This window comes from Nyctibius grandis, chromosome 6 (genome assembly GCF_013368605.1).
Source record: "Nyctibius grandis isolate bNycGra1 chromosome 6, bNycGra1.pri, whole genome shotgun sequence".
NCBI lineage: Eukaryota > Metazoa > Chordata > Aves > Nyctibiiformes > Nyctibiidae > Nyctibius > Nyctibius grandis.
Window position 1 is genome coordinate 30861056 of NC_090663.1, and position 25937 is coordinate 30886992.

Consider the following 25937-nt stretch of genomic DNA (forward strand, 5'->3'; position numbering starts at 1 on the left):
GTTACGTATGAAACTGAAAAATATCTCATTTTATTTTAGATCATTACCCACTCCCAAAACCTATGGCAACGTGAAAGACGAGAGTTGGAAAGATGGCTGCTACTGAACTGCAAAGCTCAATGCAAAGCTCCAGTGCTCGCGGATGCTTCCTCACCAGGCTAAAAGACAGCTTGATTATACAAACTGTTCAGATGTGACTTTCGGGATTTGTAAAAATTCCAGACCTCTCTGTCTCTAATTAGCACAAACTGGCAGAGATTACAAAGCAGCACTTTAATGACATCTAACATCAGATGTTTGGTGATCATACAATCACTTCTACATTAAATTGCTATCAGTTCTGGGTTTTTTTCTTGCTTGCTAGAAATGTATCAATATGAGCATTTATGACAGTGGCCAATGTCGAGGCAAAAACCTTATGAATGCCAAAGAAATGTCCATCTTGAAAAACAGCAAATACAACAGTCAGCTTACATTGTCCAAAACTTCATTTTCAGCCTGTTTTAATTCAGCAGAAAGATTGGTGAATATGTACTATTGAAACAAGACTACGTTAATCAGAGCTAATATTCTGATTGCAGACTGCTACAGTGCTAGTGAACCATTGCTTTAACAACTGTATGAGGTTCTCATTGGGGAAAGTGGTATGTGCATCCTTCAGAAAGAATCAGCCATTGCTCTGGAGGATTAGGCTGAACAGTAAGTAGTAGCCATGGCTTTTATTAACATTAAAGGTTTGAATGTAGCAGGCACACACAAATGCAATAGTATAGATTGCATCTTTCCTATGTTGATTTATCAGCTTTACATGCTCTTATATGTTTGATTGCCAAAAGGGCTTAGTACCAGTTGTACAATCTTTCTAACCTTAAAGTTCCTGGCTCAGGAAAGATGGCCTTTGCTATTGTAGCCACATTTTTACCACATGGCTCACTATTTGGGGAAAACTTTTTTTATAGCAGGTTTCCGTACAAAGGAAGGAGCAAGTCGTATTGTTAATTTGTTCTAATACCATACCACTATGCTTGCAGCCTGGAGCAACTGTAAATGCTGATAGTTAAGGAGAAGGAAACACAACTATGCACTTGTAACATACAAATTTTATGGTAATGAGTTGACTCTTGATGCCAAATGATATTCATTTAGGTGATGTTCCATGGTATGAGGGAGTTTTCTGTATCCTATTTTTTTACTTTCATCCATTTCTTAAATTGGTTTATTTTAAATTGTAAATATTTTTACAGAAGATATTGCCCATGTAAGTGTGTTTAAATATGTACTTTGCCTTACATATGTGTATCTTACATTACTGGTAACAGAGTATGAAACCTGCTATGTCTGTTTACAAGCTATTAAATTCCTCTGGTGGCTCTGACTTACTCTAACAGATTTTGCTCAGAAAAACTCATTCATATATTTAGCATTTGAACCATTATTTTCTGTTTCGGAAAACATCATGCAAATATTTGTAACTAAAATTGTATTGGGTGGGACTAGTTAAATGGAAGGAATTTTGTTTGAAGCTTTTTCAGTATTTTGGATGTACAGTTGATGAAGTAAGAGAATGTGAATGGTATATCCTTTGTGCAATGACTGACGAACACTACAAGTTGGACTGGACAGTAGGCAGCCTTCAACCCCATTAGTGTCTGAGTTTGGAACTGCTGGTGTATTTTGACTCCTACCACTATGAGGATAACTAACCCTGAAATTCTAGCACTTGAATTTTAGGCCAGCATTAACATATTCCAGGATGAAAAGCCATGCAATAGTACTTGACTTGGAAGAAGCCAAATAGGAAGGAGTGGAGACTGATTTGCAGCTCTAATTACTCAAGCAAACTTTGGACTGGTGAAGTGACTTCACACTCCAGACTGAGATCTGTGATGAGACTTTGAAGTTGGGGTATCAAATACACTGTAATTCAGTAAGATTGCAGCAGGGGTAAAGAAACTGCCGTGCACCAGTAGACCAGTACATACCACTAATGTAGCCTTGTGTCATTCGCTGGCACAGATAATGGCTGTCAGTATCTCATGTCACTGTTAAGCAGAAGAGAGGACTTGATCAAATGTGCATATTCTCACTAAAGCCCAGATTTTAACATTTCAGCATTTTACAAAGCAATGCTGCAGTCTTCATTGAAAAGAGGTGAATTTTAATTGATGAATTTTATCAAACACCTGATTGACTTTTAAATTTTGAAAATCAGTTTACATGACAATATTGGGGGTTTTACCATGGCTGCATCAAACTGTTGTGTATGTTTCCTTAAGTTAAGTAATTCAACACTTGGGTAAGTTCAGCTTCAGTTTTACAAGGATTTTTTTCTCTGCTGTTCTCCCCCCTGAAATACAGAGAACAACTTCCTGAAAAGACAGACTGTCTGTTTACTAGAAAGCCTTTGTGCATTACCAGTTTATTGATATCAGGAAATCACGGGGCTCTGTGTTTAGAGATTTACTGCAGAAGTGTGGAAATACGGATTTGATAAACTAGTGCCTATGATTTACTTAACTTATGTTTGGTATAGTAGTAAGGGTTTTATGAATGTGGATTTACTTTTTGTGCCAACAGCTCGGAATTGTTGTATGTGTGTAGGCAGAAGGACTTGTTCTGCTTCCAAAGTTATTTAATTTTTTTGTGTTTGAATGTTTTTGTAAGTGTTAAAAGTGTAAAAACGAAATATATAAAATATTCTTACCACGGAATACTTCCTGGATCATTATTTTTATAAGAAATTGATTTTAAAAGCTGTTAGAAATTTAGAGGGTATTGTTTTAGGGCTTTTTTGGTTGGTTGAGTTGTCTTTCAAGAACTATATTCACTTTTCCAGAAGTTACCAACATCAGCTTCTGCCCCCTGTAACTCAGGGGTACAACGCTGTATTTGGGCGAAATCTGTGATTTCGTTGACAGACTGAGATAGACTTGTCGTGCCTCTGCTCTGGAAGGACAGTGCATAATTCAGAGTTGTGTGGAAAAACTATTCTGAATTTTCATCCAGTGATTTGTTTGTGCAGTTCTAAGTACACAAGCTGCCTTTCTGTTTTTACAGGATTTGTGCTCACTTCAAACCACCACATGAAACAAATTTTTCATTTTGAAAATTCTGGAATTTGTGGAGAAAATTGAGCAATGTAAAAGTGTACTAGTAAGCCTTCTTGGAATTGTTAAGTACAAGTTTTATCTAGTTCATACATGAATGCCTCTATCTCTTGGCTCACGTACAAGCAAGAAGTTTGTTTTGAACTTGGTAACTTTCTGTAATCTGCATTTTGCTACAAAGCAACGTATTCAACAGTCTGCATGTTCTGCTACATGTTGAATAATTAATTGCTGCCTTTGTATTAAAGGTAGTTCATTGCTTATCTGTTCCACCACTGTAGTAGGTTGGAAATTGTTGAGCTTCGCAGTCCTTGAAATCTAGGACACTTCGAGTAAGTTGACTGGAATAACTAATTTTCAAGCTCTTTGCAAACTTTTAAAATGCAGGTTATTATAGTGGAGATGCTACATAACAATTCTGTAGCAGTTGCTCAGCTGTCACCGAGTTGGTAAACCTGTTTCCATAATGTGAATGCCATCTTTTTCTCATGCTGGCTTACTATAGTTAAGCTAGGTTTACTTCTATTTGGTGGGCACTTAATATTATATCTGTTTAACAAAATTTAACCAGTGAGACTCACTATTAATTGTTTATCCCAGTGTAGTCCCTTATCTTGTAATCAAGCCAGTAGATGAAAATATTTCCGCCTCGTTAGTTGAGTTACTAATGTAGAGCTGACTTCACACCTACTGCTTCTAAAATGTCATCCACTCCCTCTCCATCGCTTTTTAGATCAGCAGTCGAGCACCATTTGCCGCACACCCTTTCTGGAAAACAGAGCAGTGTTGACATCACGAGCAGTTAATAGCCTTTCCCACTTCTCTTTTAGTAGGTTTCTGTAACACACTCTTCTGTATTAAACTATTGTTTATATTTATCATCACGATATTGCCAAGACTCAAGACAGAAGAGATTGTTTCTGCAGCTCTCTTATTTTGAGCGAAGGTATGACAGCTCCTTTGGTTTTGGTATAGAAGTGTTAGGTCATGTTTTATTCCGTAGTGTGTTACCTTCTAGGAGTCCATAAGCGATGAACATGTAAGGAGGCAGAAGGTTGAAGCTGCTTATGCTGCTGAAGTCTTGGGGTGGCTGTCGAGCATGCAGTTTTGATCATGGAAAGCTAATCTTTTAACAGGAGTATTTCTGAGAAAAACAGATGTGGGAAACTTAAATATGACAGCAATATGTCTTTAGTTCTCCCTCTCTTGATCTGTAAGAACAGGAGTAAACTTGAGATTTTAAAAAAATTTTACTTTTTAAGTAAAACAGGTGTGATGTGAGGTTGCTTTGATTTAAAATACAGAACAAAACCCCCACCTGCTCTTGACTTGCGCACTGGCCATTGTGTAGTAGGAGGCTGACACCTGCAGGCAGTCTGTCTGTCATAGGCTTGTTTCAGGAAGGTGAGGCTGGGATTCGGGCACTCTGGAGTATCCATGTTTTACGCAGAGCTTCACAGTAACAAAGACACTCTCTGCTCAGAGTTCAAGAACTGAAAGGAGCAGATCCATTAGACTCACTTTCCACAGGATTGTTTTATAATGGTATTTTCAGCCCTGCTATCTCATACAGTTGTACTGTGCGTCACTGTCCTCTTTACACTAAATGATAAACTCTGTTGCAACTACATTAAGCACGTATAGGACACAAAACTTAACTCTAGTGATTAAACTAATCTACAGATCTTCAGCAGGATTAAAGCAACGGGTAGCTAAAATGATTCCCTACCAGGAACATGATTTTTTAACTTGGTGCATCATCCACAAACAGTGAATTAAAAAAAAAAATAATTAAGAAGTGTTAGCCTTGAAAGCTGGAATGCCCAAGATTCTCCATGCAGTGTGGCACTCTGACATGAGACAAAAGCAGACTATATCTTTCACAAGATTAACACTAAACAGAAGAAGATACTTATGTTGTAAGCTGAGCTCCTATCATCAGTGTAAATGTGGGTAATCATGTAACTCCATTTTCTTCTGGAAAATTATTTTAATACCTTACAAAGATAAAGCTTAAAAGAGAATGGCATTTGATGCCTTCTCTCCCAGTGTGTTCAGCCCTCCTTGCTTCTGTTAAATCACCCCTGAAGCTTGCCCCGAACGCTGGGCTTTCCGTGGCCTCGTGCTCTTCCCAGGCATCCCGCCTTGGCCATGGACAGAGAGAGGCTGCCAGGCTGGACTAGGTGCCCCCTGCGCTAACCCCAGCATCACTGTGCTTGCACTAACTCCTAGCAGTCTCCTGTGTTTGTCTCAAGGCACTCTCCCTAAGTTTTCATTTCCCTTTGGACATTATCAGCAAACAAATCTGTACAACCCGTTACCTGACTGATCCTTATTCACCTCCCATTCGTTCAGCAGGGTTAATACTGCCGTATCACAGCTGCTGCTGCTTTCTCTGTGCTTCAGACTGGTGCCAAAATGCTGATGGGAGAAAGCAATGCTGGACCAAGCTCTGGACTACAAAGGGTTTGGTTTGTGTCCTGTTCAGGGCTGAGGGTAAGGCCAGCTGCACTGCTGGCTGTTTGAACCTGGTACATGCCGAGTTAAAGGAGCACAACATTGTCTTTCTTCAAGCAGAGCTGTTTGTCTTAATGAAGATCAGCAGGACAGGAGTATATTGTGCCATCTTAAATATATCTTTGTCACTCTCCTCCTTGAGAAATGAAATTTTATTGAAGCACATGCTGCCATTTTGAGTCCCCTCTCAAAGAGAAGGGGAGTGGGAGGAGATCAGGTAAACCCTCTGCTCTTCATGCTCTGCCTCAGCTCCTGTCTTAACCTCAAATTTCTCAGCTCTATGGTTGTCCATTTACCATTACATTTACTCACCCAACCACTGAGCCCAGAGCAAGGTTATATTGTTTCTGTTCATCCATTCCCTGCTGGCCTAATGCAGACACATAAAAACCACTGTTAATGCTGCTTCAATGACCTGTCTTCAAAGAAGTTATGAAAACCTTGTCCTGATTCTCATCCTTTTAAAGCTGTGCCTTGATGTCAGTGACAGCAACGTGGCATCACCACTGTCACTCAGCCTCAGGAAAGCAGCCCGGAGCAGCCCTCTCCATCCATGCCCAGCCCTGCTGGCAGGAACTGGCAGCTCCTGAGCCACACGATGCTCCTGCCTGCACACACAGCACAGGCACAGCCGATACCTCGAAGCTCCATGCTGAGGGAGCAGCTGCAGAGCTGTAGCAGCCATTGCTAACACCATGCACTGCTCCTCCCAGGTTGCTGGTGCAGAGCTAGCACCGTTGATTCCGTGCATGCAGCCCTCTGGAATACCTGTGGGATTAAAAAAAAAAACAAACAACCACATTAGGGTGCAAGACTGGGCTATAGGAGACCTTCCGTCTGTTACCTGCTCTGCCACACACTTTCGATGATGCCTCATTTATTTTCTTGTGGCTCAGTTCATCATCACTGAAATAAGTACCAGTCTGTATAACCTGCGTGCTGGGAGCGAGGGGCAGGTGCGCTGCTATTGAGAGAAAGGATCAGTCAGTTCATATCTTGTCTGATACAGTGGGCTAAGTTAAGAACGGAAATTTGGTCGACCTTGGTTTATGAGCCCAAATGTCAGGGAGCAGATAATGTTCATTGTAAATGTCAGAGTCAAGGGATTTTCTTTTCCCTTTGAAAAAAAAAATCAACAAGGATTTAGTTACTGTATTTCTGCTGCCATTCACACAGGCTTAGCTCGTGAATGGTATTGCCCAGGTACGCAGCCATACTGTGGGAATATTAAAAGCGACTCGCTTAAAGGTGTGGGGCTGGTAAAGCACCTGAGCCCAGCTCTGCCCTCTGCTTCAGCAGCGAGGCAGCTTTTGGTAACAGAAGGCTCTGCTAAGGGCTGGCAAATTCAGGCTACTTTCTTCTGAGCAGAGCACAGGGATTTAATCGATGTCTGGTGGGCTTCTCACCTTTACGATTCATCTCCACATGAAAATTTGCCCAGGGCAGTGAAATACAACCTGCTGCAGGCACCTGCACCCCTCCAGCCATCAGTGCCAGCCTTCCTGCCCAATGGCCCACTGTCAGCAGAAGAAATGGAAAACTTCTTTCCCAAAATCACCTTGCAATCTTCTGCTCAAGGCCTGGTACTGCGTAGTAGGCTCTACTGATTTCTAACCCTTATTTTAACCTTCACAGAGGTGCCACGTCAGCTTAGGGCTCCTTTCCCTGGGCTGAGCGCCTCAATGGCAGAGCTGAAGTATGAAAAATAAGTGGTTCTCGTTACGGGGCTCAAACCAGGTACCCTCCGCAGGGCCTTGGCTCAGCCCCTCGCTCCTACTCCTTCCCCAGGCCATTTTTCTGTGCTGCCCCCCCCCCAAAGTCCCTCAAGGTTTTTTCATTAGCAGATGCTTTCTATCAGCGTGTTCCCACTTTCTGCATCCTCCTCATTATGAAGGTAATTAAATAACATTAATTACCACAGCAAATCACTGAAATCTGCCTACCAGGAATCTCATTTCAAAATTCAAAACAACAGGTAGGTTACTTTTATAGCCCACTTACGCACTCTTTTTAGCCCTTCTATTTTACTGTCTTTCGTGCTTTTTTTACTCTTATAAATACTGCTGGGTTTTCTTTTTTGGCTCTCATGGCTTCCTTCCCAGGACTCTCCGGACACTAGAGGGAGGACTTGCTTTCTCTGTGCTTTTCATGCCAAAGTTTGCTCTAGTTCAGCTTCAATTCCCCACATCGTCCTGAACTTATGCATAATTGACCATAAGGTCCTGAATGAATTTAACAGCTGCATTTACGCCGGGAAGGCCCCAGTCTGAGGGAAGACCAAGCCATGCACAGCTGGTCATGAAAACCATCTCTCGTACAGGTATGTGATTTAATCTAAAAGAGAAGAGAGAAAATTCAGTCTCTCTTTCCTGCACGTCGCTGTTCATTCCTAGAGAAGCCAGGCTGCACCGCAGGGTATCAATGACTGCTCCAATGCCAGCTTTGATATTCTGATCTTGTTGTCTACATTTTATGATTTAGGCCTTTTTATTTTTCGTACATATCACAGAGGCTGAAATATCCCTGTTAGACTTTTTACTCAGTGTCAGGTGGATTTAAACGTCCTGAAATGTTTAAGATTTGAGAAACATTTTCCCACTGGTCTGGGTTTTTCCAACTAGATATGTAGCACCACACAGCATCACCTCAGGACTGCGGGTTGTAAAAAGGCTTGTGTTGAGCTACTCACAGCTGGTGTGGATTACACGAGACATACACCCTTCTCTCCTTTTCATGGCAGGTCCACCTGCAGCTAACACAGCTCTCAAGTACAGCCTACCTCCAGAGCAGCTCCTCTGAGCAATGTAACTGTAGCAATGAGCCACCAACTCCCACCACCACTGGTGCAGCTGTGAAATTACGGGGTGTTGTGGTTTTACCCCAGCTGGCAACTAAGCCCCACACAGCCACTTGCGCACTCTCCCCTCAGCAGGATGGGGGAGAGAATCAGAAGGGTAAAAGTGAGAAAACTCGTGGGCTGAGATAAAGACAGTTTAATAGGTAAAGCAAAAACTGCGTGCACAAGCAAAGCAAAACAAAGAATTCATTCACCACTTCCCATCAGCAGGCAGGTGTTCAGCCATCTCCAGGAAAACAGGGCTCCATCACGTGTAATGGTTACTTGGGAAGACAAACACCATCACTCCGAATATCCCCCAGCTTCATATGCTGAGCATGACGCCATATGGTATGGAACATCCCTTTGGTCAGTTGGGGTCAGCTGTCCCAGCTGTGTCCCCTCCCAACTTCTTGTGCACCCCCAGCCTCCTCGCTGGTGGGGTGGTGTGAGAAGCAGAAACAGCCTTGACTCTGTTAGCACTGCTCAGCAGTAACGAAAACATCCCTGTGCTATCAACGCTGTTCTCAGCACAAATGCAAAAACACAGCCCCATACTAGCTACTGTGAAGAAAATTAACTCTGTCCCAGCCCAAACCAGCACACAGGCGCAGGAGCCTGTGTCACTGCTTCAGCTCTGGGGCAAGAGCAGTGCCTGCAAACTGATGCTGTTACTGCTCTGCCATGGGGAGAACGGGCCAGTGTCCTCTCCTGTGCAGCCTGGCTTCTCAGGGCTTCCAGATTTGGGCACCTGATCCAAGACATCCACTGGGCAGAGCTCAGCTGCAACCTGTGTTTTTGCACAAGTAACAGTGGAATTTGTGTTTGATATATCAGTGCTCAGTACGTTGGTTGCCCAACTGTTCTTACTGCTCATTATGCCCTTAAAAACTGAATTTCTGGCTACTTAAGGTCTTTCTAAAATCTGCCCCTTAGTCTCAGATAATATATTTCATTATCTAGTAAAGGTTGAGGTCCCTGCCAAAAATCTCTTGTATTTTAAAAGGTGGGTGCTGAGGGAGCTGGCGGAAGTCATTGCTAGGCCACTCTCCATCATCTTTGCTAAGTCGTGGGCAACGGGAGAGGTGCCTGAGGACTGGAGGAAAGCGAATGTCACTCCAGTCTTCAAAAAGGGCAAGAAGGAGGACCCGGGTAACTATAGACCGGTCAGCCTCACCTCCATCCCCGGAAAGGTGATGGAACAACTTGTCCTTCGTGCCGTCTCTAGGCACATCAAGGATAGGGGGATCATTAGGGGCACTCAGCATGGCTTCACCAAGGGGAAGTCATGCTCAGCCAACTTGATAGCCTTTTATGAGGATGTAACCCGGTGGATAGATGATGGTAAAGCTGTGGATGTGGTCTATCTCGATTTCAGTAAAGCGTTTGACACGGTCTCCCACAGCATCCTCGCAGCTAAACTGAGGAAGTGTGGTCTGGATGATCGGGTAGTGAGGTGGATTGTGAACTGGCTGAAGGAAAGAAGCCAGAGAGTGGTGGTCAATGGGACAGAGTCCAGTTGGAGGCCTGTGTCTAGCGGAGTCCCTCAAGGGTCGGTACTGGGACCAGTACTATTCAATATATTCATTAATGACTTGGATGAGGGAATAGAGTGCACTGTCAGCAAGTTCGCTGATGACACAAAACTGGGAGGAGTGGCTGACGCGCTGGAAGGCTGCGCAGCCATTCAGAGGGACCTGGACAGGCTGGAGAGTTGGGCGGGGAAAAATTTAATGAAATATAACAAGGGCAAGTGTAGAGTCCTGCATCTGGGCAAGAACAACCCCATGTACCAGTACAAGTTGGGGGCAGAGCTGTTGGAGAGCAGCGTAGGGGAAAGGGACCTGGGGGTCCTAGTGGACAGCAGGATGACCATGAGCCAGCAGTGTGCCCTTGTGGCCAAGAAGGCCAATGGCATCCTGGGGTGTATTAGAAGGGGTGTGGTTAGCAGGCTGAGAGAGGTTCTCCTCCCCCTCTACTCTGCCCTGGTGAGGCCGCATCTGGAATATTGTGTCCAGTTGTGGGCCCCTCAGTTCAAGAAGGACAGGGAACTGCTAGAGAGAGTCCAGCGCAGAGCCACGAAGATGATTAAGGGAGTGGAACATCTCCCTTATGAGGAGAGGCTGAGGGAGCTGGGTCCCTTTAGCTTAGAGAGGAGACTGAGGGGTGACCTCATTAATGTTTCTAAATATGTAAAGGGCAAGTATCATGAGGATGGAGCCAGGCTCTTCTCAGTGACATCCCTTGACAGGACAAGGGGCAATGGGTGCAAGCTGGAACACAGGAGGTTCCACTTATATATGAGGAAAAACTTCTTTACGGTGAGGGTGACCGAACACTGGAACAGGCTGCCCAGAGAGGTTGTGGAGTCTCCTTCTCTGGAGACATTCAAAACCCGCCCGGACGCGTTCCTGTGTGATATGGTCTAGGCAATCCTGCTCCGGCAGGGGGATTGGACTAGATGATCTTTCGAGGTCCCTTCCAATCCCTAACATTCTGTGATTCTGTGATTCTGTGACTGGAATGCTAACGGGGAGTGCCAACATGCTGTGGGGACAGGGAGCAGCTGTGCGCTGTGAGGCAGCCTCTCCACCTGAAGGGACAAACGTGCTTGGACATCTTTGCTGTGCCACTGAATCCAAGGGTTTAAAGAAGTCTTTGTGATGAAATCCCCATGCTGGGTTATTGCTGCTGGCTGGAGGAGAGCAGCAAGTCATCCTCGCTGCGGAGCTCTCTGGGAGCAGAATTCATACATGTCTGTAGAGACTGAAGGTGGTTGCTCATGGCTTACGGCACGTCCTATGGAGGGTTTCAGCAATATCACTCAAGTACTTCAAGAAACCACAAGTGAAAATTGATTCTGTGGATGTTTAGCAGTTGTAGAGACACAGAGGTGTTTTTTTAGTGATGAAGGGATCACACTGTACATGCTTACTCCTCAGGAGTAAGGTACCTGCTGGAGCTCAGTGCACTTGTCTCCAGTGTGTGGCTTTGCCACTACTTCCCGTGTGATCTTGAGCAAATGAATTAATCTCAATGTGTTACTTCTCCAGCTGCATATGAACAACATTAAAGAGCTTCTACTTGATACCAAGGTCTTTGGGGAATGGGGAAGGACAGAAACCCCTCCCTAGCTGGTCTGCCTTGGGCTGCTTGGTGTCAGTTTGAAGCAATATGCTTTGCGAGGAGTTCCTGTATTTCCATGGGAAGCATCGACTCCGTTATTTCCCTCTCCATCCCAGGATCCTGTCCTACACAGGGCTCTCTTGCCTGGAGGGGTTTGGACTGGGTTTGTTTGGGAGGAATTCCCTTCTGGGCCTGGGATTACTGCACAGTACCACTCACGCCAGGGTGGAAACGCCAAGCACTGATACCTTACATACCTCTTTGGGTAGTTACTCTTATGGTCTTGATCTGCATCGACTTCGGCAGCAAAACTGTCCTACTGATGATTACTCAGCATTTAGGCTACCCATGTATATATAGGTAAAATATATGTTTCAAATATGTTATTTAGAAATTATATGTAGAAAAAAGTGTATATGTAATAAATGTTATATATTTAATACTTCAAAATAAATTTAACAATATTTCTAATCGTTTGCTTTCTGATATTATACTGAGCAGAGGTAAGGAGCTCTTTAGGTGGCCATTTTGTACATGTTTATTCCAATCTTTTTGTTTTCTTGAATTCTTTCACCCTGAAATAAAGGGCCAAGGGCTTTTATTCCTTCCGCCCACTATCCAGCCTTAACCAGCTCTGCCCAAAGCTCGTTACCTGGCAGGCAGCACATGAGATGCTGCCAGCTTAATAAAATTTGCCAGCAGTTCAGGCCGCAGATTTCAGTTCTGGGCTGTGAACCCCGCCTGACGTTTCCAGCTTGGCCAGGTCCCCGTGATCCCCCACGTGCTGCCAGCAGCTACTCCCGCAAGCGCAGCTGCGCCGCAGAGAGACGTGAAGTTTTATCGATACCGGCGGGTGTCACAGCAGAGGACGAAGAGCATTTGGGCAAGGTACCAGAGAACCAGGTAGCGGGAGGCTGGGAGGAGCTTTGCGCCCGTCCCACCGCGCCACCCCAAAGCAAAGTCAGCAGCTGCAGCTCACCCTGTGCAGAGACATCTGCCTGACCTTTCCTGGGAGACCCCCGCTGCCTCCCCAGGCTATCCAGCTGTCAGCACCCTTGTTTTTGTTCGCCCCATCAATATCTAATCTGAATCTCTCTTACAGCAGCTTAAATCCATTGTATCTCTGTGGACTTGTGAGGTTACTTTCCAAAGCTACCTGCATTTATTTCCTTCTCTCTAATGGCTTATACCCTAAAGCAGCTGAGCATAACCTTCCAGGTTGGGCATCTTTAGCTGCTGGTGTAGGCAGAGATGGCAGAAATGCCTAAGAATGTTATATTTTCTGAAAGATGGGGCTTCAGATAAATTAAACTACTCAAAAATTTGCGACAGATTTGATTAACTCTCTAGTGAAAAAAAAAATTTAAAATCAAAATGTAAAAAAAATTGGAATTAACATTTAATTTGAAAGTTGGTGTACTTTCAGATTAAATGTAGCATCCAGCATAGAGGCACACAGGTCAATTAAAGATTATAGTAGATTAATTTTTTTTATAGCTTTGCTTTTTACTGTAAAACTGATTTTTCAGTTCAGCTCCAGGTGACATTCTCGCCCAGCCTCCTGTTCAACACAGATACCAGGATTTCAGCTGGGTTGTGGTATATCCAAGCCAACGGCTGCACACAGCAGTTACTGTGCCCCAGCGAGACATCTCCCACTTCCATCCAAAAATTAACTGATGGCGAGTTGGTCTGCACCTTGGCCACCACCCTTCCCATTCAAATCATACTCCCCTGTCCTCCTCTGAACTTGCCTTGTTTCCATCTCTAAACTTTGGGTTTGCTTGTGCTCCTCTCCACTAGCACCGAGAAGGCTCTTCCCTATGACCAGCAATCTTTTCTGCACACAAGTAATTAGAAACTGCGGCCAAGTCTGCCAGTAGCTTCACCTTGGATACACAAAACAGCCCACCAACCCTTCACTGTAAGGCCAATTTCCCAAACTCAAGCATAGCATTTTCTACATCGTAATTTACCAAAATTATTTTTAAAGATGAGACCCCAGAAAAACAAGAGACTTTCAACTAGTGGTGGAGTCGACACCTCAGGCAGGAAAAAATATCCTCCTGGCTTCATACCTGGCATTTCTGCTTACACACCCCAAAGAGGAAATAAAAGATCTTCTTGACGAAGACTTTCACACTTTCATCTTCCTGGCAAATCAACAGGTATACAAAACCAGGGTACATCTTCCTCAGCTGCAGCGACATGCAAGTTCTACTGATACCGTAGGTTCAAAATTCAGAAGACTCTCTAGGTTGTTAAAAATGTCCTACTTTATCACGGTCTTGAAAGTGCACATAACATGATGTGTCAAGGCTATTTTCATGGCATTAATATACAACATTACCTCAGACAAGTATTAAGAGATCACTATTATGTTTGAGATTTATCTTCCCATTTGCCTAAGGTTTCTTTGTAGACAGCTTGAGATTTAATTTAGGCAATAGTGCGCCTGTTTTGAAGGGCTTGCTTATTTGTTGATTGGCATTTCTGATATTCATTTTTATTATTCGATAAAAATTTGGCAGCAGGACAAGAAGCATTTTTATCCTATATTTGTACAGTTTCTAACACAAAACAGTCTTAGTCCACATCTAGGCTCCTTCGATGCAGCAATACAAATGACAACTGAGTGCAAAGATTTTTTTTGCGTAACCTGAGATAAAATATCGATGCTCTTATCTTTCCCATAGGGCTCATCATTAACATCCCTTTTAATAAGGAGAAAGCTTTGTCAGGAGAGGGATGTAATTTGTCTTTGGGGTGTCTTTGTTCCAATTAAATGAATACTCTATAAAGCAAATGCTGCTGTAAGTATTATTAAATTTATTTCTGCATTTTTTGACCTTTAAACTATTCTGTGGGACAATGCAGCTTCAGTGTCATTTACTCTGATCTGGCATTTTTTTGCGAAACCCAAAATATAGATTTGTTAGGCACACAACCACATTTGTGTCACCTACCTCCATATTACCTCCCCTGATTTATGTCCCTAACCCTGACCAGGATCCTGCATAGGAAATTAAGAGGGGGCTGGGAGCCTCAATGGGCCACGGAAGGCAACAAACCCAGCTGGATCTGGGCCTGCAACCGCACACGCCTCCTGAAGTCCCACCATCTACCAGGTTGTGCCCATCCCATTTTTAGCGTGGCCTCGGTGACACCGCTGTCCCCTCACAGCCATCAGGGTACCCCCACACCTTCCCCCCACTCCCGCAGATGCTGAACGGGCTGCTTGCAGCACTGGCAGGGAGGTAAATCAGGGCTGCAACGTTAAAGACGTGCCTGTCTCTAAAGTACAACTAAGACCGTCTTCCTGCAAGAGCCCATGCGAAGCGAGACCTGCGCCTGCGGTGCAGAATACCATTGGACTTTTGAAACTGCATCCAGTGCCTTCAGAGGCGGCCTCACCTCATCTCCCGTCCCTGCCTGCCTGGACAGGATGCTAATTTGGGCTCTTCCGGACCAAGGCATGCATTAGTCATCAGGTCATTTATTTATTGCGATTTTTCATCTTAATCCTGATAATACTCCAACTCCAGAAAAAGATCAAATGGCAACAAAAGGGAACAGCGTCTGAGGCAGAATTATTTCCTATTTGAATTTGGGTAAAGGTATCTCACATAAAGACATTTAATTATTTCAAGAAAAAATTGCTGCTAGTAATTGTTTTACAGTTGTAGGGGTACAACTGCCTCAACAAATGACTGTCAGCAATCAATTTACAAAATTATTCTTCAATGATCTTCTGATTTCATCTCCTTTCAGGGACCAGAAGCCTTTTTCTAATGGAATGGTTGGCAAAAGATCTCTTCATCTTGTTTTTAAAAGGCAGATCACGCAGCCTTAAACACTTAGTTCTAATTATGAATTATTGGAACACTGTGACTCGAGTTGTCATGCACTTACTTGTTGATTAATGGTCTTCAGACATCTTAAAAATAAACATGGGGGAACACCAAGTGTAACGGGAAGGTTTTATTATAATAATTTCTGCCCTTGACTGCTAACCCATAGCTTCGGTGAAAGGATCCGTCCCCAGCTGCTCAGAGAGACTGAACAGATAGCAGGGACACAAAGGAGTCAGCGCAGCCGAGCAATGAGGCTTGTGCTGTTTCCCTTCCACACCACTTCGATGTAATAAAGTCTCGGAGGCTGTGAGTTGCAGAGCACTGCTCCCGAGGGAGGCGGAAATACAGAGTATTTATATATGGACTGAAACAGGCATCATTTGGAAGGGGAATCGGAGGGAGAAGGGGACAGGACTCCCATGAACGGAGGAATCACAAAGGCAGCAGGGAAGAGGAGAGGCAGACGCAGCGCAGCGGAGGAAGGAGGAGGAGGAGGGCGCCTGGATGCCTTTACCACCTGGGCCAAGGGGAAGGGAAGGATGATTCGGTGGGATCCTGCCTGTAGAGGAGACAACAGGGATGCAGTGATGACTGCCGCCGAGGAGGGGAGGAAGAGACACATATCTCATTTTCCCCACCCTGAAATTCAAACCCTGGGTCTGGTCGAGGCCACTGGCCATAGGATAAAAGATGCTGATTATTTTGGAGATTTACCAAGCAGGATCGAGCTGCGGTGCCATGCTAAGGACAGGACAGAGGGGAGTTTACGAAAAGCAAGCTTGGGACGAGGCATGACAGGGGCCAGGTGTCACGTTGAAGAGAAGCAGAGAAGCCTGGGGGCAGGGAAGGCAGCCTGTCCCAGCCCTTCTGCACTACAGACAGCTCTGCGTGCTCTCCACCTACGTGGTCCAACTGCACTCTGCCTTTGTGTGAAACACAAGCAGTTTGGGGCAGGAGCAACGGCGAGCCATCAGCACATCCTCACCAAGGCAGTTTCTGCCTGTGTCTGGCTGGGAAGGTTTCTTAGGAACAACTTAATGGCACAGATCTCAATGCTTCATCTTATTTTAAAAATATATTTTCTTGCCTGTTTAGTGAACCAGCTCCCAAACAATGTAAAAAAAAAAAAAAAGCCATGATCGCTAAGATCTTATAGTCACTGGCTCAGTGAAGGTGGGCTATGGGCCGGGGGTGGCAAAAGGTGCAAAGTCCCCTCTGTGCTGCTGCTCTTGAGAGAGGGAGCAGGAGCCAGGTATCAGAGAGACCTGGTTCAGCAAAGGACCAGCTGATGCTCCGTCCTAGCACAAAGACAACCATGGAAGAACAAGCAAAATCACCAGTATCTCTGCACAATTCTGCTCCAGTTCTTAACTCTCCTAAGCCACAAAAATAACTGCTCTGGATCCAAGTTACAAATAAGAATGGGCATATACAGTTCATGGATTTTACCACAAGTTTACCCTAAACTGTGTGTAGGGTATCATGCGATACACCTCAAGGATTATTTTAATACAAGACAACAACAGCAAAGACTCTTTTTTTTTCCCCCCATGGAAAATGATCACTGTGCTATTAAGTCTTAAATTTCATTTTTATTTCTATCCATAACCTAGGTGCATTGCAAGTAAAGTAGAAACAAAGGGACTATAGGTCCCATGAAAATCAGAAACTACTCCCGCTAGGTCTCACCTGAACATCACTTTCACAGCAGTATTTTGTCCCAGCCTCTTTCGTAACACCACCGCTTAAAGGTGCTGACTGAAAGCTGTCCATGCCCCAGGGCTCTCCTCTGGAAGCCTCCCTTCCTCTGCAAACGCCCAGCACAGCTCCACAAACCAGCTGGCACGGACACGCAGAGAGGCGAAGCGTGACTTATGGGTGGGTGACGCCATCCCGCAGCAACCGAGCTCTGCCGCTGCCCGCAGCCCCGGGCACAGCATGTAACGGGACAGGGCAGGAGGAGCGGGGAGCTGGGATGGACACTGAGGTGCGATGGGAAGAGTGGGAACAGAGGGGGGTGCCTGTCCTTTGCTTTCTCACTCCACCCCATCATCCTGCTTTTATGTAGTGCTCATGAACACAGCATGCACGCACCTGAAGTGCAAGGTGGTAGGGATTTAGGCTTCCAAGACTATGATTTACCTGTGCCTGCCCCATCCATAACCCGCTTGGGATTTGCAAACCGACCCTTCTTGCCCGACGCTCCCAAGCCTGCGGAGCAACAGGCATAACAGCTGCACACACAGAACCTCCTCTTGTCGCCCCAAGTTCAGCACAGCACATGACACCACAGCGACTTCCCTTGGGGGGTGCTGAAGGGACCCCACTGCATATATGCAACAATTGCAATTTTGTAATAATCCTGGGCTATGCCAGATGCTTTCAGTCTCTGGCAGGAGAAGCAAGTGATTCAAACACCACCACACAATGTGCTGGAGCAGTCACTAGCTGCATGAACAGCAAGGTTGCTTTGCTCATTTCTTACAGCACTGCCAAAATTCCTTACAAGCCTGTCCTCTATTTTTCACCTTCGTTTCCAGTTAAATAAAGGGAAGGCACAAAAATTCCTGTTCTAAAAGAGCAAACAAAATTCCTAGTGTTTGATGGATTTCTGCTACTCCAGACCAGTTTATAGCACAGGTGCTCTCCTATGGAAATCAAACCCCTCCTAAGAATAATGTAAGGTAATAGTATTTATAAGTTACAAATTACAAGCTTGTATTTTGATGAGTCCTTTCCCTCCCTCTTCTTGCTTTTGCTACCTCTTATCCTCTCACCCATTGTTCAACAGAAGGACTAACGAGGAATAATTTGAGAATGATATATGATTGCTTTTATTTGCCAAGCCTTTTTATACTGGGATAGACAATCTATTGCTTCCAGTAACAGCAGGGCAGGCAGTATGCGTTCTCCCACCCTCCACAAAAGAAAACAGAGAAAGAATTAGCCACTGATTTAGGTACATCGTGGTGTGCACTACGTGTGAGCCGGCTGCCTCGCAGCCAGATGCTGCAAAACTACTTAGCATCACTCCAGTCTCCAGACTGTACTTTAACGATGACATATTGAGAAAGCCTGCAGCAACTTAAAGAAACAAGAACCGTGCTCAGCAGCAGATACAACATTTTTTCACTGTACATGCTGGATGTGTAAATATGCTGGGTGCTGCCTGCAGTGACGGTACTTGCTGGATGGACAATTAGCAAAGCACGTTGGCTGGGTTCAGACCTGGCTTTCCCTGAAGTCAGCGGTACTGCTCTGTTGAAACCAAGAGTTAAGTTTTAATTTCAGCTGACAAATTTTAAGAAAAGTCTCAAGAGGTCTTGATTTGTCACGATGCATTCACAATATTTTCCTGTTAGAAATGCTATAGTTCAGCGTCCCTTGAAACTGAAGTTTACGATGACTGGGTGGGCTCTGAAACAGGACGCATCTGCTTCACTGTATCTGGGTTTACTGAACTCCTCCTATAACTGCCTATATGGTATGTTACACATTATGACACAAAAATATCTTCCCATGACCAGCCCTGTTCCAGCAGGGAGTTTGGGGAGTGACACTCGGAGATAAAACAGGAGGCCTGGCCTGCGCCCTGCACACCTGCACGATAAGCAGCTGCCTTGTGCTCTGCACAACTGACCCAGCCTGGGCTTGCCCACGGTGATCCCTCTTGGTCCCGCCGCAGGGAAACCTCATGGGCGTTACTTACAAACCAGGGAGTGTATGATAAGCAAATGACCTGCATGTTGGGAAGCCAAATATTGCTTGCATGAAGGATGGGATGCGATACAGCAGTGGTAACACTTTAAGAAGCACAATAAATACACTGCAAGCGCTTTTCTGCATATGGAGACCTGAAAATTAAGTCCAGAGGATGCTGTTGGCTCAGAAAGCCAACCAGACCCCATGCTCCCCTAGCCTAGCAGCACACAGAGCCCCAAAATATGAGTGAACTAAAGCAATCTGGATCCTATTTGGTTGTTCAGCTCTGATGACTCATCTTCCCTGCGCTCTCCTCAAGCTAATGACAAGGAAACGAACACAGGCAGAACACTATCAAACTTGGCATCATTTTGGCAAAGTTGCCATACCCAGGATTTTGTCACTAGGTACTACTTGCACTTCTTGTGTCACCTGTGCCCCAAGTAAGAATTAAAGGTTTAGTAAGCAAATAGTCTGTTTTTCCTCTCAAGTCACCAATAATTTCTACTCGAATCCTGGGACAGCCTAAAATTTTACCCAAGTAAATTTTTGAGGAACTTGCTGTCTGATGGAGCTTAAGGTAAGGAGCCAGTCAGGGTGGCTCCCGTGGGCTCTCTCCTTAAATTCGGTGCATCCTCCTTGAGCTCGTGACCTGAAATGCTCCACACGGAGCAGATCAGTGGGCTCAGGCTGGAAGCCAAAGGACAGCCCCTAGGGATGCTACGTGCTGAGCCAGCTACTCCCACCCAGGAGCGGTGATGTGAAGCAGCAGCTGTGAACCCTCTAAATTCTCTGGGTTAAAGAAGAAAAGATGGTTATGCTCCCGAGACACGGCCAGCAGCAGTGCCAAGTGCACAGAGTAAGAGTCACCGACATCCATCCTGCTCTCGGAGGCTCCCTCCTCTCTTGGGAGCTCCTGCCCTTGTGAGCACAGCCTGGTGTCCCATACAGCATTTTGCTTTTGAAGGAACAGGGCAACACACAATTATTAAATGAAAAGTATGAAATAGGGGAAATGTAAACGTTTTAAGCGCAGTTTTATGACTGGCAATGCTATAATCACTCTCCAATGTGATTTCTGGGTGATGGACATTTCTTACCCTGGTTTGAATACTTGTGTATCCACGAGCTTGTCTGCTTCCTCCACCTGCATCGACTGCTCTTTAAAGGTATCACCTCTCCTTACAAGCTTCTGGGACCCCCACCAGCAGAAAGTGGTGCCTCCCTGAATTCCTAAAAGAGCTTTTCATCCTTCCTTACCCATTCCTGCAGCCTTCACAGCAGCCGGCAATTTGCCTGGAGGGGGAACGAGCGTGGATATCCCTCAGCAAAGGGGAACTGATGCTGCCCACCCACAGCGGGTGACATTGCGGCGCTGATTGCCTTTTTGATGCTGATGCCAAAGTAAATCCCCCCACACCACAGTTCCTCTGCTGGAAAAGCCGTGCCTTGCCCCGGCCCTCGGGAGGATGCAGGCGGCTGTGCCCGGCTGTGACGGGGAGGGGGGGTCCATGAGCCCCCGCCGCCGCCTGCGCTTCCCCGCGCCGGGGCCGGGCGGCGCTCACGGCCGGGCGCTGTCCGCCGTCGAGGCGACAGCGAGACACCGCCCACGCCGGGGACGGCCCCGCGCGGGTCCGGGGAGGCGCCCGCGGCAGGCAGCCGGGGCGCAGCGACGGGCCGCGGCACATCGGCAGCGCCCAGCCGGGCCGAGGCGGGCCGGGATGCGGGCTCCGCGGGCCGCCGGGGCCGGCCGCCGCCGCATCCCGCACTGACACCCCCGCCGCCGCCCGCTCCGTCCTGCGGGACTCGGCGGGGAGCCGGCGGCTCCCGGGGGCCGCACTGCCTATGGCCGGCTCCGCGCAGCCCCCGACGGCGGCGGGGAGCGGCGGCCCCGACGGCGGGTCGGGGGAGGCTTTCACGGACCACTCCCTCAGCCAAGGCTTGAGCGTGCTGGTGGGGCTGGCGCTCTGCGTGACCATGCTGGGGCTGGGCTGCGCCGTGGAGCTGGGGCAGCTGGGCCAGCAGCTGCGGCGGCCCGTGGGGCTGCTGCTGGCGCTGCTGGGGCAGTTTGTGGCCATGCCGCTGCTGGCCTTCCTCCTCGCCCTCATCTTCGCCCTGGACGAGGTGGCGGCCGTGGCTGTGCTGCTCTGCGGCTGCTGCCCCGGGGGCAACCTCTCCAACCTCATGTCGGTGCTCGTCGACGGGGACATGAACCTCAGGTAAGCGCCCCGCTCCCCCTCGCCCCCAGCCGGCCGGGGGGCTGCGGCGGCCCCGGGACACGGGGAGGGTGTGCTGGGCACCTACCGGCGCTGGGGCCGGGACGGACGGACGGGCACAGCGCGGCTGGAAACCCCAGCGCTGCCCTCCTGCCTCTCCCGGGGCGGGCAGCTTCTTCACGGACGACCTCCTGCCCCCTTCCCTAAAAAGCCTGTCTGCCCGCGCCCCGCCCGGCCCGGCGAGGGGGGCTATTGCCGTGAGAAGCGACGGGCCGGCGGCAGAGCCCCCTTACCGCGGGGGCTGCGGCTTCCCGGGGCTGCCCCCCGGCCGGCCGGGCCGTGATCCGGTGTCTCTTTGGTTCCCGCGGCGCAGCATTATCATGACGGCCTCCTCCACGCTGCTAGCCCTCTTCCTGATGCCCCTCTGCCTCTGGGTCTACAGCCGCCCCTGGATCAACACGGCGCTGGTGCGGCTGCTGCCCCTTGGGGCGGTGAGCCTGACGCTGGGCAGCACCCTGCTGCCCATCGGCCTGGGGGTGCTCATCCGCTACCGGCACCCCCGTGCCGCCGACCTCCTGGTTAAGGTAGGCACGGCCCCGGGGATGGGGGGTGGCCGGGGGCACGGCCACGCTGCGGGGGATGCCCGGGGATGGGGCGAGGAGCGGGGGGTCCGACGGCGGGTCCATGGGGGGAAAGGGAGTGAGATGTGGGGACGCAGTAACCTTTCCGATCCCTCCGAACCGACGGTAGCTTCACACAGGCATATTCCACTACTGAGGTGGAATACAAGGATGTAGAATCTTGACGTAAATCGGTGGCACAGAGACAGAAGGTGAGAGGGAGGGCATGTTTCCCCCCCTCAGCGCATGGGAAGGAGGGCAGTGCAGCGCTGCACCCCGGGAGGCAGCCAGGGCCCTGGAGCAGAGGCATTCCCCCCAATCCTGATCTCTCCCAGCTCCCACTACACGCAGGGTGAGCAAAACCAACCTGCAGGCACAGTGCCACTTACTTAAAACATGCAAACAAATTAGCTTAATTACAAAAGGAAAAGCGAGGCACGAGCCCTGGCTCTGGTTTCCCAGCAAGTCACCCCAAAGCACAATGATGGAGGGTGATCTCAACCCCTTCCTTTCCTGGGATATGATCAAAAATCATTCCACAGTCCTGAGCCAGGAGCAAACCTGGGAAGGGCAGCACAACCATGGTTTGCAGTTCAGAGTCTATATCAAGCCTCTACCTGCTATGATTATCCTTTAAACTAATAACCCCCATGTTGTTTATCAATGTCTGTATCTGTTGCCAGATTTCTCTGTGGTCCCTCTTGGTGACTCTGGTGATCCTGTTCATCCTGACTGGGACCATGCTGGGCCCAGATCTGTTGGCACATATTCCTGCGTCTGTCTACGCCATAGCAGTGCTGATGCCTCTAGCAGGGTATGCCTTGGGATACGGCTTAGCCACAGTCTTTAAAATGCCCCCACACTGCAGGAGAACAGTCTCTTTGGAAACAGGGTGCCAAAACGTCCAGCTCTGCACCGCCATCCTAAAACTCACCTTCCCCCCGGAGCTCATAGGGGGCATGTACATGTTTCCCTTGCTTTACGCGCTTTTTCAGTCGGCAGAAGCAGGACTCTTTGTGCTGGTATACAAGATGTATGGGAGAGACAGCTACAAACAAGATACTCTCGGTGAAGAGGAAGACACGGATATTTCCTACAAGAAACTGAAGGAAGAGGAGGTGGCCGATACTTCGTACGGCACAGTGACCACAGAGGAGCACAACTCCGTTCAGATGGAGGAGACGCAGACAGCGCTTTAGGCGAGATAAGGAGGTGACACTCGGGGACATGTGATGTGTGTTGTGCTTGCAACCAGGCCAGGGCCACGCTCGCTGCTGCGCAAGCAGAGCTGCCCGGCCTCCATCATTTCTCCAGCCGCTCCCATTGTACAAGGTGATGTGTGTTTATTACCGTGACAGTTGTATTTCCTTAAAAATACGTATGAAAAAGATTTAAAAAACAAAGGAAAAAGCATCACTGTGACGCAAAACAGTGACCATATGTCTTCATGCAAGGAGGCCCCTGCCCGCCTGAGTGCAGCAGGAATGGGTACGAGGAAGGGGACCAGCGTTTTGCAGAGGCAAAGCCGACGTGGCACGGTGCCAGTGCGGACAAACGGGCAAACCACCTTGCGCGCGCTGTATCTCCGCGCCTCCCACCCGCTGTAAAAGCATTGTGCTCGTTGTTCTCACCACAAATACATGGCAAAGCTGAATCAAACCCGTGTTCCCCGCTGATTAATGCCGCGGGGGCAATTAAGGGCCGTGCTGCCTGGTTCACCAGGGGAGCTGTGCTGGGGCGCGCTGGGGGATGCCCTGCCCCAGGCCCCGACCCAGGCGGGGATGGGAAGGGGCCGCCAAGGCCGGGGCCCGTCGGGGGCGGGGGGAAGCTCGGCCCCGGTCCCGCCCCGCCCGGGGGGTATTTAAGGCCGCCCCCCGCCCAGCTGCTGCCCTGGGTCTGGCGTGATGGCGGAGGAGGCGATGGAGAGCTACCTGTACGCTGCCTACCACCCCTACTCCTACCGCTACCCGCCGCCCAAGGGCAAGGGGGGGGCGGCGAGCAGCTGGCGGCCGCGGGGCAGCGGCTACTTCTCGGCCTACGGGGAGGCGGCGGCGGCCGCCGAGTACTTCGACAACTACCAGCGAGCGCAGCTGAAGGCCATCCTCTCCCAGGTCAACCCCAACCTGACGCCGCGGCTCCGCAAGGCCAACACCAAGGAGGTGGGCGTCCAGGTCAACCCGCGGCAGGACGCCTCGGTGCAGTGCTCCCTCGGGCCCCGCACGCTGCTGCGCCGCCGCCCCGGCCCCCCCGCCGGGCCGCGGCCCCGCGAGGCGGAGCAGGAGCAGGGCAGCCCCGCCACCACCAGCACCCGCGCCGTGCGCTTCCCTCGCACCATCGCCGTCTACTCGCCCATGGCGTCCCGCAGACTCACCGCCTTCCTGGAGGAGCCGGACCCGGAGCCGGAGCGGCGGCTGCAGCAGGAGGCGGAGACGGCGGTGGCGGCGGCGACCGTCGAGGAGGAGCCGGCCGCGCTGCGGGAGCAGCGGGAGGCGGAGGCGGCTGCCGTGCGGGCGAGCTGGGAGAAGGCCCCCGAGGGCGGCGCGGAGCCGCGGGGGCAGCGCTCGGCCGAGCCGCTGGGTCAGCGTCCGCCCGCGACCCCGGAGGCGCCCCCGCCGGCGGCGGGGCCTGAGGAGAGCCGGGGGGAGGAGGAGGCAGCAGCGGCAGCTCAGGCGGAGCCGGCAGCCGCCCCCCAGAAGCGGGAGCCGGCGGCGGGCAAGACCCGCCTGCGCTTCCAGGTGAGGGACGGCCGGGTCGCGGGGAGCGGATCGGGGCCCGGGAGGCGCCTGCCCCGTCGAGTAACGGTTGTCCCCGGCAGTTCCTGGAGCAGAAGTACGGCTACTACCACTGCAAGGACTGCAACATCCGCTGGGAGAGCGCCTACGTCTGGTGCGTCCAGGGCACCAACAAGGTAGGGCAGGCTCGGCCCGGCCCGGCCCAGCCCAGCTCGGCCCCCCGCCGCCGCCGCTGACCCCGGCCTCCCCCCCCAGGTCTATTTCCGGCAGTTCTGCCGGACCTGCCAGAAGTCCTACAACCCGTACCGCGTGGAGGACATCACCTGCCAGGTAAGGGACCCCCGGCCCCTTCTGACGCCCCCCGGGCCGCGCCCGCCCGCCGACCGCCGCCTTCTCCCCCAGAGCTGCAAGCAGACGAGGTGCACCTGCCCCGTGAAGATGCGACACGTGGATCCCAAGCGGCCCCACCGCCAGGACCTCTGCGGGAGATGCAAAGGGAAGCGCCTCTCCTGCGATAGCACGTTCAGTTTCAAATACATCATCTGAGTGGGATGGGGGTTTTTTGTTTTTGTTTAGGGCTCTTGTAGAAAACTGCAAGTAGAGCAGATTATTTTTGTTGTTACTGTTTGAAAGTACTTGGTGAGGTGTAGCTAGGAAAGGATGCAAATAAAAGTACTGCAAAGCATGCTCAAATGATCAGGAGGGTTTGTGCCCAGCTCAGAGGGTGCACGTTGCAACTTCTGCAACTTGCATAGGGGGAAAAAGCCCACAAATCTTTTGTAAATCAGTGATGGTCTTGGCAGTAACTGACTCAGGACCTAGTATAGTCTCAGGTGGGGAAGGAAGTCTGTTACTGCTCCTACCCTTGAACTAATCAAACAAAATTACCATCAAATTGACATCTACAGTAGGTAGTAGAGCATCATTAATGAACAAAACACCTAATAGTATTCACTTACTGTGCACACTTCTATTCCATGTAGAAACTCTCACCTTTTCTTCATCACTAGAAAATGATTAAGAAATGCTATGTAAAAACTAGGTCACTTCTGCTGGTACAGCTGGACTGGATTTAGCTAAGCTGGTGGTCTTGTCTTGTAGACTAAAGCCAAAGAAAGCTTGTGGTTAATGCATCTTCAGGGACAGCTCTCACAAACTGCAGGGGAAGGGAGCCACTGATGTTATGGTCTCTTGGTGAATGAATCTGTACTTCCACAAGGTTATCAA

General features: G+C 48.9%; 3 protein-coding genes across 4 annotated transcripts in view; all 3 read left to right on the forward strand.

Annotated features, from left to right (window-relative positions):
* Positions 1-2711, forward strand: part of SLAIN2 (SLAIN motif family member 2) — a 41957-nt gene extending 39246 nt beyond the window's left edge. For both annotated transcript variants that reach the window (XM_068404078.1, XM_068404079.1), the window contains one exon: positions 40-2711. In XM_068404078.1, the coding sequence (XP_068260179.1) occupies positions 40-106 (67 nt within the window). In that variant the 3' untranslated portion in view covers positions 107-2711. The remainder of the gene's footprint in view (positions 1-39) is intronic.
* Positions 2712-20972: 18261 nt separating this feature from the next.
* SLC10A4 (solute carrier family 10 member 4) lies at positions 20973-23637 on the forward strand. Its single transcript, XM_068403954.1, has 3 exons — positions 20973-21361; positions 21732-21942; positions 22662-23637. Exons 1-3 carry the CDS (start codon positions 20988-20990, stop codon positions 23175-23177), a joined length of 1101 nt encoding a protein of 366 aa, XP_068260055.1. The 5' UTR covers positions 20973-20987; the 3' UTR covers positions 23178-23637.
* Positions 23638-23882: 245 nt separating this feature from the next.
* ZAR1 (zygote arrest 1) lies at positions 23883-25256 on the forward strand. The gene is made up of 4 exons (XM_068403981.1): positions 23883-24713; positions 24794-24886; positions 24966-25040; positions 25113-25256. Exons 1-4 carry the CDS (start codon positions 23883-23885, stop codon positions 25254-25256), a joined length of 1143 nt encoding a protein of 380 aa, XP_068260082.1.
* The last annotated feature ends 681 nt before the right edge of the window (positions 25257-25937 follow it).